The sequence below is a fragment of the Agelaius phoeniceus genome, chromosome 3, assembly GCF_051311805.1.
Source record: "Agelaius phoeniceus isolate bAgePho1 chromosome 3, bAgePho1.hap1, whole genome shotgun sequence".
Classification (NCBI taxonomy): Eukaryota; Metazoa; Chordata; class Aves; order Passeriformes; family Icteridae; genus Agelaius; species Agelaius phoeniceus.
In genome coordinates, this window is record NC_135267.1 from 14,842,746 (window position 1) to 14,855,823 (window position 13,078).

The following is a 13,078-nucleotide window of genomic DNA, read 5'->3' on the forward strand; positions in this document are numbered from 1 at the left end:
CGGTGCGGCGGCCGCGCTTCCCGTGACGGCGGCAGAGCGGAAGTCGGTGGTGCCGCGTCCGCCGCGCGCCCCACGTGCTGCGCGCCGCGCGCCCCCGCCCGTGCTGTGCCGTGCCCCTCCCGGCGCGGGACTGCCGGCAGCGGGATGGCGGCCGAGCTGCGGCTCCGCCTGGCCGAGCCGCTGCAGCTGGTGGCGCGCAGGAACGAGAAGAGCGGCGTGGAGCTGAGCAGATTTGTGGCCAAGCAGGTGAGGAGCGGACGGTGCGGCGCTCGGTGGCAGCCCCCGGGCGTCCGTACTCCCTCCGTCAGGGAGGGTCTCGTAGGGGCCGCTGTGGAGCGAAGGGAGCGCACCCCTGTGCCTCCCCCGTGCCGCCATCTCCTCCCGGCCGCTCTGTGTGTGCCCGATCCCCCCGGCCGTCCCCGGCCCTCGGGCAGCCGGCGGAGCTGATCCCCGCTCTCTCCCTCCCTCTCTCCCTGGTGCTGGTTCTTGCCGTCCTCGCCCCTGTCGGGGGTGCGCGGGTGGAGCCCATGAGGAAGGTTCTCTTCTGTATCCTGGTGCCCTTCCTATTGCGTTTCGCCTCGCAGTAAAAATCTTCAATCCATTCCATGCCGCCTAAGGTGACTCCGGAGGCGTGACAGCGAGAGGTGGTATTTTGTTATCAAGCACTGAGACAGGAACTGGTCCCTACCCTGTTGCTATTTTGCGTGTCTTTTTAAATTACCTTAAAACAGCATATAGGATAAAAAAAGGCATGGATATTCTAGGCTTTGCTTTGAGAGTTTTTTTAATCACAGTCTCCGTGTTGTAGTGATGCTGAAAACATGGTCCTATAGTCATCTTCATGCCTAAGCTGCCTTAGCTCTGAGAGGCACATCTGCTTTCTAGGAGAGTTGAGACCGATCCCCTTTCTTTCTCTGAAATGCTTGAGGATATGTAGTAACAGCATATCAGCACATCAGATATTGTTTTATTAATGCTCTTCGTGATAGGGCTTTTGAAGCCCCTCAGATGTGTACACATTTTGGGGCTCAAAGTCTCTGTTTCTCTTTGAGTGTCTAGGAAATGCCCCAGTTGTTTGAAGATGAAAAGTCTGAAATACCATATTTTTTCAGAATATTGGCTTTCAGCCTGAGTTGCTGTCGCAGTTATGGTTGGGGAAGGCTTTCATACTGGTACTCGAGGTTCTTTGTTGGTATACAGATGGCTCTTTCTTCTGTCGCTGCAAATGACAGGATCAAAGTAAAATTGACCCGAATATACAGTCCTGAGTGGAAGCTAAATGGTGGGAAGCAGTGATGAGGAATTGCTTTTCCAGAGAGAGAAGCTGCTGTGAAATAGGAAGGGGGATGATGTGGGTACGAGTTGTAGCAGACAGATGGACCAGCGAGCCAGAACCGAGTCACCGAGATTGGGAAAGGCGCTGTGCCTTTCCCCTCTCGGTGACTGTTCATGGAAATGCTTCATGTTTAAAAGCCTTGCTAGGTGGAAATTCCTAAAGAGTGATTGTATAGAGGGAGCCTGGAACAGCACGTGATTTAACATTGGCACATCCTTTTGAAAACTGAATTGCTGTTTCCAGGCTTGGAAGCTACAGCTCTAGGATTATTTTGTCTTGCCAGTAAACTAACTCCATCTCTAAACATCATACCTGATTGCCTGCTTTGTGTATAACCTGGGAAGCCTGCATTCTGGAAATGTAGAGCCCTCTTTGCTCTACGGCTTTGTTATGTCTTTCTGGCAGCATATTTCTTCAACAGTGTTCCATAAAGGAATGAAACCTGCCCACAACTGCTAAATAAGGAGCAGTCTTTTGAGGTTCATAGTATGGCACGGTTCATGTGGTCATGGAAGGTTTTGTTCCCTGTGCCTGGGTATGGGATAGAATTAGAGCCTTTTCTGTAAAGTTTTTTTATATTCTATGCTATGAACTCTGCAAATACACAGCAAATTTCTGTGCTCTTAATAAGGAAGATGTGATGAAAAGCTCTTTGAACCAGTCTTTGTTCCCCACTTTTACATTTTTGAATAATTTAAGCAAACTGTAGAAGCAATAGATCTCCACAAACTGCTGGAATGTGCTTTTGGCTCTGAATTACCAAAGGTCTGCCAGAAAGTCTTCCTGCATAGAATTCCAAATGTGAATTTTGTGCAAATGTATGTCTTTGGATGCCTGTGATCATGCAATTTCAACAGAGAAGTTGATCACTGAGAACGTTAAAACACTCCTAGGAATGGAACTTTAATGCAAAAAAACCCTTACTGGTTTCTGTCCTTTGCATCTACCACAGTGCTTATATGGAAATATATGTATTAAAGAACCTGACCCCTTGGGATGTTTCTTTTATTCAGTCTGTGCAACCTTCCTAACTGGACAGGAGCTCTTGAGCACACCATTCGTGATTTTTAATTCGTTGATGGTTTATGTTGGCATCCTTCATTTTGCATTTCATTTTTCTCTGTAGCAGTGGAAGTTGTTTTAATAATAATTCCAAGCTTTTATTTAGAGGCCTTCAGTCTTAGCATTTGATGAAATGCCTTTATTCCTTTATATTAATAAATGTAGGAAAAAGGAGATGACCTAGTGGTCTCAAATTCACACAGTTACCCATTGTCTGTCAGAAAAATGTCCTGATGCTCTGGCAACTAAGGCAGAGGTTTTTTCATACTAAAATGTAACTTATTTGAAAGATTGGTTAGACTTTCCATCGTGTAGCATTAGAAATAAGGGAAGGTATGCTGCACTTTGGCTTTCATCTTGGGCTGTATTGTCATCTCCTTCTGCTATGTTTTGAAAAGCTGTGATTTTTGACACACCTTATGTCAATGATGCAAAGTCAACGAGAAACTTCTTGCTTGCATCCTCTCTGGTGAGGGAGAGATCTGTCCAACTCTGTCAAAGATGTGTTGGAGGAGGTTCAGGAAGTTCCAGCTTGTGAGGCTGCGTATCACCCCTGGGGTTTTTTTTGTTTCCCTTGAACTGTGTGGGTTGTAGGAAGAGTGCGAGCTCGCATTTTGGTTTATCTTGCTGAACTGAACAGCTGCCAAAGAGTGGTGCTTCTCTGTTTCCTTTTAGCCTCTTCCAAAGGCCAAGCCACAGCTTTGTGTTGCTTTTCTTACCTTGTTTCCAGAACGAGTGCTGATTTGGAAAATCCATTCAACTTTCCCACCCAGTGTAAGACTTTGTAAGAAGGATTAATTTGGATCATCTTGCCAAGTTGGTTGCTGCACAATCACACAGCTGTTGTGTGAGGGAACAGAGACCATGACTTCCTGTGATGGAGGGAAAGAAAGATTTCCATGTGTGGCCCTCATGCCCTCCCAACTCTTTAGGAGTATCCCAGTGTTAAATCTGTGTCTGGGTAACCTGTGTGTCGTGAGCAGAAATGTAGATTGCATATACCAGCTTGCTCATTGCTGTGATCCTTTTATGAATTTAGAGTTTGGATTAATCTTGGTATTATTAAAGATTTCTGTACTTTGTGTCCTCTGAGCATTGGGATCTCTAGCTGGTCAGAGTGACCCTGAGATAGGCCAGAAAGTCTCTTCCCATCCTGGTGGTCAAAGGAGTCAGAGCTCTTAATTTCTCAGTCTCAAGGTTGTTTATTATATCTTATCCATAAAATTCTTTCTTCTGACCTGCCAAGGTCCGCTCAGCAGCACAGTCCAAGGCACTCTTCCTGCTCTAGGGTGTTGTTATCTTTTTATACTAAAAACTACATGTACAATATTTACAATTACTTTCCAATACCTATCACTTATGTTAGACAGTGAGCTTCTACTCTAAACCAATCTAAAAGTGCCAACATCACAGCAGAAGATGGGGGCCAAGAAGAAGAAGGAGAAAGGCTGGACATGCCCCAATTCCTCCATCTTGCCCCCTGAACCCCCATTCCAAAAACCCCAAAAAATCTATTTTTCCACCCTGTGATAAATTCACTATCATTCTACTTAAACTGTTGTGGCTTGTAATTCTTCATATAAGGTTGATAATTGTTTTTTCCAAGGGCTAAATTAAAGGCACAGGGGTCTTGGGCTCTGTGCCAAGGTCTCTGAGCCCCCTGGGCAGGGGCTCGAGTCCTCCAGGGCAGCCAGAGGAATTTCCTGGGTTCCAACATGAGCACACATACTCTGCAAGCTGGGAGGGGCATGTGCATCCTGCTGCTGGAGCAGTGCCTGGGATCGTGTCTGACTCCAGGTCTCAGTCCTAGCTGTGTGTCTGCTTCAGGTGTCTCTTCAATAACAGGCTGTGTGTCTTGTGTGCTTGGAGGCACAGCCTTTTATGATGCTTTCTTAAAGCAGCTGTTTGGTACCCCACGTGCAGATTTGACTGTCCCAGATGTGAACACTTTCAGATCAGGTGTCTGTTGCTATTGGTTGAGAAAGCTGGTATTTCATAAAGCCATGTTTAGTTAAAAATAACACCACCCACCAGAAGTATTCTGCTTCTCCATAACATTTTTAATTTAGGCTCAGATAAACAGTCTCTTTGTAGAATGAGAATGTTGCCACTGTGATTTTTGAACAGTTTTATAAGTCCTAAGGGTACTGCACACAATGATTAAAAAACTGCTTCCTCTTACAAAATTGCCAAGTGGCATGAACTTCTTGGACAGTACACATGTAAATACAGAATTTTACTGAATCAGTCACATTATTTATTATTTTATTGTTAACTGGCTTTATTTGATATTCAAAGCTCTGGTTAATAAATTAGGCATCCTGTTGTGCCTTGTTTGGGTAGCCAAAGACGTAATTTATTTAAAAATTTGAGGTACTTTTTGGTTTTTTCCAGTTGAGTTATCTGGTTCTTATGAGCCATTCTGCCTTTAAACAGCTTATTAGTCATTTTGCCACTCAAAATCTGATTCCCTGTAATCAGCAGGGCCTTGCTCTATTTTTAAAATAATTTCTGATGCTGCTGTGATAGGTGAGAGGCAGATAAACTTATGTTCTGTAAAAGCAAACACGAGGCCTGTAAGAAAAAGGTTGCAATTAATGTGATGTGTTTGATATTTGTAGTATATATACCTCACTGGTATTCTTAGTGCTGTATGGGGGGGGTGAATGTCTTTTCAAACTCAGGAGACCAGGGAATTTGAACAGGTTTGCATGTGTTCTAGAAGGGTGTGTACTGGTACAATCAAAGGACAGCTGCACTCTTGTAAAAATGGAACCATCCCTGAGATGGTGAGACCAGGAACAGGTTTTACCAGAGTAGCTAAAGCCTAGGAGAAGCAGGAATTGGCTGCATGTGGTGCTGAAACAAAAGACTGAATTACCTGAATTACAGAATATTTCTGTCTTGAACAGGATAAGGGTTCACTCGGTAAGGGAGGGGAGCATGGAGCATCCGAGTTGAGAGCAAAACCACTACAGTGCAAATTCATAGTCCTGATTTTCAAAATTACTTGTACTGCACTATGTGTTAAACATCATGGAGGTGGAGAGATGCTTGTGTAGTAACATGAGCTCAAAGAGAGAGATTTGAGGGGAAGACAAAAGAAATGGGTTGTTCATCAGTAACAAAGTTAGGAGGGCTGGGAGCATTAGGCAGGGGAGATGTGAGGTTAAGGTGTGTTGGTTTGGGATTTTTTCTTTCTTCCAGCAGATGTGAATATGTTTTTCTTGTATTTTAAAGAACCCAATGACACTTTTTGTGTAACAGTATAAAAAGAAAAAGGATTTCAACTTCAAAACTGCAGATACAAACTGCTTCTTGTTAAGAGCATTGCTTGCTGTAATTCTTGTCAGAACTATAAAAATAAAGCTGTGATCGTGACTGATTGAATGCTTCTTTTTTGTAAAGAGATAGTTATTGGAATATGATCCCAATATTACCGGGTGGAACGTGCCTGGGCTCTTCTGGCCCTTGCTGCTTGACCAGAGGCAGCAACTGTGGTGTTTTCACCCCAGAGACACCCCTGGCTTGCTGTATGCTGCAGCTGGCACTTGGAACAAGTCCAGGCAAGCAGGAATTCAGTTTTTACCTCTAATGGAAAGGCTTTAGGCGAGGAGAAGAGGAAAAGGAGATGGATTCTGCAGGAGGGTTAATCCAGAGTTTTATTCCATGGTCACAGATCTCTGAATCTTGGTAACAGCTCCAACAGAATCCAAACTGCATGGTCCCATGTCTTTTGAAGGAAAGGGGGAGGGGAAGGGGTAGGTGTGCCACCAACCAGGTGGAAGGGGGGCAGTCTCAGGGGACAATGACACCTTGACTGGCCAATGACCCCAGGGCTGAGAAGCATCTTTTGAACTTGACCAACCAGACACGCCCTTGCCTGAATGTCAAGATTGGTGGACAGCACTTAGCAAGGGGGCAAGGGGGAGGGGAAGGGAGAGGTTGGCACACCTGAGGGACTGGGAAAGGTGAAGCAGGGTATTGCTTCACACTGCAACAGATAGTGAACATGAAGCAAGTTTAAATGTTAAGTTTAACGTGTTAAGTATAGTGTCTTAAATGTTTTGTGGCTCTCATAAGACCAAGCTATTAAGATCAGTGGAAATTCTAGGAAGATGTATTAATTGTTTCAACATTTCCACAATCTTTTTCTTTAAAAAAAATACAATTTGCGTTATCTTTCAGCTGTAAAATATAATTTAGGGTTTTGGGACTACTTTGTAATTCCTGTTTAGTGTATCATTCTGCATCTTACTCCTTCTGCATTGTAATTTTTTTTCAAATACTAAGAACTGTGACATAATTGAGTACTTGCTTTGGGATTTTGGACTCCCTTCTGGTTTTGAACTATTTGTTCCTGTAAAATTCATTCTGACTCCTGCATGAATAGTTCTGAAGTTAAAAGTCAAAATCATTTGTCATTTAACCTTTTTTCACTTCCCATTCCTTTAGGTTTGGACTCAGCAGGATCGTCAGTGCATCCTCAATACTTTTGCGCAGTTATTGCTGGATAAAGAATGTACCCTATTGATCGGCCGACAGCTTCGGCCCATCCTGCTGGATTTGTTGGAAAGAAATGCAGAAGCCATCAAAGCTGGTGGCCAAATCAACCACGATCGGCATGAAAGGCTCTGTGTAGCAATGAGCAAGCTGCTTGCTGACCACCCGGATGTTATGCCGTGAGTAATGGGATGTCAGTGTTTGAACTTAGGAGGTGTTACAACCTGCCCCTGCAGGCAGGGTAAACCAGGTTTTTGTTAATAGATTGATTGGGATGGATTAGAGAGGACACTGACTGGTGTTTTTATATTTTAGAAATGGTGTTTATACCATATGTGTTTTGTTTATTTTAGAACCATTTGGTTACAGTGAAAAGGAGATATGTAGCCATTTTGGTTATTACCTGTAGAAATACAACAGTATATAAGCATAAAAAATAACACTTAAGGAAATGAATAAGGGAAACAAAAGAAAGAGGATAAGAATAGAAAGATGTCACTACCCACGGTTCCAGTGGCGAGACTTGCTTGTTGCAGTTTCAGTGTCCATTGGTCCAAGTGATGGTCGAAGTGTTGATCCATCCAAGCCCACGGAACACAAAATTTGTTGGGTTAATAAACAAACAGGTTCAGGTGGGAAGGCCCAGGTACCTCCCCTGGTGGGGGAGAGTTTTAGCTGTGTTGCAACACTGTGGATCTGACCAGTTCTCTGATGGAAGTTCCTAAAGGTGAACCTGGAGGCACTTAGGGATCTTTGATTCATGACTCCTCCCAAGACATGGCTGCTGCCTCTAAGGTGGCTGAGCCAGTTATGCCCCATCAGAAGGGATGAAAGCCTTCAGTGTGAATGTCCCGGTATTTTTCCCCCAGGGGAGTTTTCACACCTGAGCCACTCGTGGGAGGACATTGTCATGATAAAAAGCATTATCCTACCTTGCAGGATTTGCTTCTTATTGGTGGTCCCTTCCAGATGCGGCCCAAACCCCTGCTTGTAGCCCTGGGTGATGGGTGCTCACCCCCTCTGCCCCTGGGCTGTGACCCTGCACATCCTCAGCAAAGCACTGATGCTTTTGCAAATGGGCAATTGTTGGAGTCATCATTAACCATTAACATTGCAGTTAACATTTCCTCCAGGCAGTATGTGCTTGGTAGTGTTCCCTGGTAAAGAGAGGTAGTGTCAGGATTGGAATTGTCTCCCACAGTAACAAATGTGTTTTGAACGGAAATAATTATTAAGTAAATACAAGTCTCAAACACAGTTTGTTTTAATTAAATCCTGTTGTAAGATGCAATTTGACTTTGACCTGTGATCTACAGAAAAGCAAAACAGCTTGAAAATAGTTCGCAACCAAATCTCTGAGTTTAATATTAGACCTCTAGGCTGGTAGAATATAAAGTTGCATAAGTAGGAATCTGTATTATTTTTTCAGTAAACAAGAGCAGTCAAAGAGTTTTCACCAGAGGCAGTACTGTCTCCCCTTGATAATTAAGTAATGATTTCTAATAAGGTGAAGTGTCTGTTGTCAGCTGATTGCTGAAGTGGTTGTCTTTCCCATGTGTGGATGAAGTTAATTACAGACTTAGTTCTTAGTACTGTCAATTATTGTCTTAGGACCTGTGCCCTGACATCTTTATTAGTGTCTGGTTTTCTTTCTTCTGACTTACACGTTTGTGTTCTCTTTCTCTCTCACTCTCTTCTAAAGATTTGCTTTAAGATACTTTAAAACTACATCACCAGTTTTCCAGAGGCTTTTCCTGGAGAGCTCAGATGCAAACACAGTGCGGTATGGGCGCAGACGAATGAAGCTGCGGGATCTCATGGAGGCTGCCTACAGATTTTTACAGAAGGAGCCATCAGTTTTCCGGGAGCTGTGGGACTGGAGCGTGTGTGTTCCACTCCTAAGGAGTCATGACACTTTAGTCCGTTGGTAAGTTAAAACCTCCAGATCTTCTTCATTGAATAGCTGTAACTGTGTCTTGGATTGTAATTAAAAATGTTCACATGCAATAGAAAACATCTTCAAGTAATACCAGCAATCCATACCAGTGGTGTCTGTATTTGTACTTCTTAACTGACCTTTTGAAAGCTGTAGTGATCTATCACAAAGTGAACTTCAGACTAGCACTTAGTAGTGATTAAAACTATGGTCTAGAGAATCTTTCCAAATTATTTCAGTTTGCCCAAGTTGGTTCTTTTTTCAGTTGTTTGTTTGTGTGTTGATTTCTCAGCAGCTATAAAACCTAGCTTGTTTAAGCTGCACCTTGTATTAGCCTTGTTACAGGTTTTGTGTGGGATTTTGGTCAGATCTTTCATGTTAGGTGTCTGCCTGCAAGCCTTCAGCCTAACCACATGCTCTACCTTATGTAGTATTGATAGTGCCTTTTATTTAAAAAAAGATGTTCAATAGTCTTCACTTTTTAAAACATAAATTCTGAATTGTGTTGGTAGCACATAATTTCAGTAAGGTGTATAATTTAGGAAGGGCAGAACCAAGACTGTTGTCAAATCTATCAGTCATTTATGCAGCTCTTCAAAATGACATAGTTAGTGTCAGAAAAGGAGAGCACTTGCAATTCATTGAGTAGAATTGCTTTACCTGGTGTTCAACCAATAGTCTTTATTAAATGAATGAGCTGACTCTTAAACATTTATCCTGAAACAATCTTCTGCCTTCCCCCATCTCTTCCTTCCCCCCATCATGCTCCTTGAAAACTTTGTTCTTGGAAGTTAAAAACAGCATTATAATGAATGAGAACTGGTTTATGATTTATATTAAATGTTCTTTTGTAGCAAGACAGCTCAATGTAGTCACGACTTGGGAGTTGTTGGCTTTTTTAGGCACTCAGAATTGATTTCATTGCATTAAGTTTACTTTAGAAATAGCATGAAATGCAGTTTTGGAAGGGAAATGGTAGGAGGAAAAAAAATGGGCAGAGATGACTTCATTTTCTTTGTCTCATATGTTAACCTTCATTTATTTAGGAAAGTGCATTCCGTTATTATATTTCTGCTGATAATTCAGTTTTTCAGAGAAATGTTAGCTAATTGGTTTATAAATTAAAACTGTGCCATGATAGAATTGCTTTCCTCAGTTCTGAGATATTTGTCTAATCTGAAAGAATGTTAAGCATAGTGCTAAAATAATTTCTATGAATAAAGTTTTCTGCAGTTTTTCCAAACTTGATGTTTTGTTATGCAACTGACAGTTGTCGAACTACATTCCTTAAAACTGTTTTGGCATATTTTGTTCTAAATGTAATTTTTAGGTATACTTCCAACTGTCTTGCTCTGGTTACATGCATGAGCGATGAGCATAAATTATCTTTCCTGAAGAAGATATTCAATCCTGAGGAGCTGATACATTTCAGACTGAAGTAAGGACTTTAAAAATCTTGAACACTATTTGTTTTTCTTGATGGCTTTCAGCTGAGTTAATAAACATGGGTTTCACCAGGTTGCTAGAAGAATCTCAGCTGCAGAATGTGGAACAAGCCTTAGTTTTGGCTAATCCAGACTCCTCATTTTGGCAAAAGGAGAAAGAACCACACCATACACAAGGACACGTTGTGTCGGGTGACCTCTCTGCACGTGTAGTAGCTGTCTGTGGCATTGTGCTGCCCAGACTACAGCATGTTTCTGAAGAGCAGGTATGTAATCCACAGTTAAATCAGTACATTTTTGTTTTAGGAGTTTCTAAGTACAGTGAACTGACTTTATTTCCTGATTGGATGGTATTGAGATGCTGTGAGTAATGTGTGTATCTTTATCTTTCTCAGTGTGTGCTGTAAACTAGTGTTGCATAATTCTGGTGCCACACAGGAGCTCAGCAGTAAAGCAGTGAAGGAGCAATAGTGCTGTTCATTTTACCTTCGTGTAGCAGTTTGTACAAACATACTACAAAAGAATATTCAGCCTAACATAGTAACTTCAGTCTCAGTTGGGGTGGCAATCCATAGCTGAGTAAAGCCAGGATCTGGGACAGTTGTTTTTACCTGCATTGATGTAGGTGGTTTTGCGCTCTACGGGCATCTTGTATGCAGCCTTTCTCCAAACACATGCTCAGTTCTTCTATGAAAAGAAGAAAACAAGGCTGCTGTTTATATTCTTCCATAAGACAGAGAAAGGGGAAAGAAAGTGAGCAAGAATTTACTGTCACCACTTGAGAAAGTGTAATGTAGACTATAGTGCCTTATGGAAGCCCATCCGAGACATAAACGTTTTTAAACAAAAAGTGTTTAACCTTTTTTCTTCTAAATTGCTGTTTAACTTAAACAGTTCAGGTCCCTCTTTGTAGCTACAGCCAGTATTCCTGACTGTTTTTCTCCTTTAGGTACCAGTTTTAGCTCTTAGTTGAGTTCTTTTGTTTAATTTTGTGACAATGATCTACAACAGGAGAAAGAAATGAATGAAGAGTAGCAGTGTCCAGAATTGTTTGAGTGGCTGAAGCAAGGAAAGAGGATTTTCCCTCCAAATTCCTCTTCCCCCCACGCTGTTTTTCTCCCTGCTTCTGTTTTTGAATTCAGTGGTTTCTAGCCTTTTGGGATTTTTTTATAGGATTGTGAGAGAGTGGTTTGGAGTTCACTGTAGCAGGGGAAACTGTAGAGCTGTTTAAGAAGATTCTTACTCCCATGGCAGCATCACTGCTGCTGCAGCTCTGCTGAAGCCAGGCCATGCTGTAAACTGGATTACTGAAAGAATACTCTTTATCTCTGAGGGAGGTGAGAGCTTCCCTGAAAGGAATGCTTTTATTTTTTAATAGCCACAGGTATTCCACTCATCTGGTCTACAGTGTAGTTCCAGTTACAATAGGAAGGTTCCAGTGACAGCTTAGGAGGCCTGATGAAGACATAGGAGCAAACTGTGAGGGAAAGCAGGTTCTCTTGTTTCCAGAGAAGTACATCAAGCTATATCTGGAAAAAGGTCAGACTTAAATACAAGACACTTGTTTCTATGCTCTGATTTCCTTCCTCTGAGCCTTTTGGCACAAAGCACTAATTTTTGTGCCATATATAGATAGGTGACTGTAAGAGCCAGAATATTTGGAGACTATCCATGGCATTAATTAATTATCATTCAATAAACTGAATTAATTTAATTTTGAATAAAATGAAAATGTTATTGAATTTACCTTTTTTTTTTTTTCATTCACTGAGTTTAATGATCTTATACTTTGGCCTCTACAGAGAAAAGTAAATACTCACATTTATCCATTTAATATTCATATTTGCATCATTTGAATGAAACTGCTGTTTGATTTGTCCTGTGATTTGGATCCATTCTGATGACTTAATTTCACTCATACTGCAAATTGTATTTGATTGACATGAGTTCTGTCTGAATAGTTACTATGCCTGTACTGACAACATAGTGGGAATTCCCCTTGGGATCAAGTTGTATGTATACTTTTCATTAAGTGTTTCACCTGTAATAGCTTTTGGATGAAATCTATTTTGATATCTGGTAATAAATACAACTTTAGACTCCTTTATTTTATTTTATATGCAGATCTGCAGGCCAAAATTTTTCTTGTTGTTAGACCCACTTTCCTAATTGTTCTGTGTGGTACAACTGTAAGTAATTTCAAGTGTAGTAACCCAAAATTTTATGTTTGAACAGGAAAATAACACCAGCAATTTTATTTTGGTTGAATCTTCCTTCACAAATCTTCAAAACCTTGCTATTGCTGTATCGTATCAGACTCCTGTTTTATTAGAAGGACCGATAGGATGTGGCAAAACTTCTTTAATTGAATATTTAGCAGCTGTTACAGGAAGAGCAAAACCTCCTCATATTTTGAAAGTTCAGCTTGGAGATCAAACTGATAGTAAGGTAACTGATGGATTTGTTTGGTGTTTGAATCATGTGACATAACTTTTACTTAAAGCATGGACTTAATTTTCTAATAATATAATGTTTTCACCCAAGGACCCCAGTCCCCAACTCTTTAGTACTGGTCTTAATATTGGTGAGAATGAATAAATAAACAGGAAAAAAAACTTATTTTCCAGTAGGTTTTAAATTCTTTGTGTAATTTTGCTAAATCTGTATCAAATTATATTTTATCAGGGTTTTTCTATGTGGAACAGCACTTTTGATTATTTTTTTTTTAATTTAAAAAAATTGATTTGTATTGGAAAAAGCGGGATTCTGGTGCCAAAGGTTGGATGAACACTCTTA

At 41.4% G+C, this 13,078-nt stretch overlaps 1 protein-coding gene across 2 annotated transcripts in view; it reads left to right on the forward strand.

Moving 5' to 3' along the window:
- The first annotated feature begins 63 nt into the window (after window positions 1-63).
- Window positions 64-13,078, forward strand: part of MDN1 (midasin AAA ATPase 1) — a 94,621-nt gene continuing 81,606 nt past the window's right edge. The window contains exons 1-6 of one of the 2 annotated variants that reach the window (XM_054629679.2): window positions 64-246; window positions 6,854-7,080; window positions 8,604-8,828; window positions 10,168-10,275; window positions 10,356-10,548; window positions 12,518-12,730. In XM_054629679.2, coding sequence (XP_054485654.2) covers window positions 145-246; window positions 6,854-7,080; window positions 8,604-8,828; window positions 10,168-10,275; window positions 10,356-10,548; window positions 12,518-12,730 — 1,068 coding nt within the window. In that variant the 5' untranslated portion in view covers window positions 64-144. The remainder of the gene's footprint in view (window positions 247-6,853; window positions 7,081-8,603; window positions 8,829-10,167; window positions 10,276-10,355; window positions 10,549-12,517; window positions 12,731-13,078) is intronic. The other variant, XM_077174773.1, reaches the window with a different exon arrangement.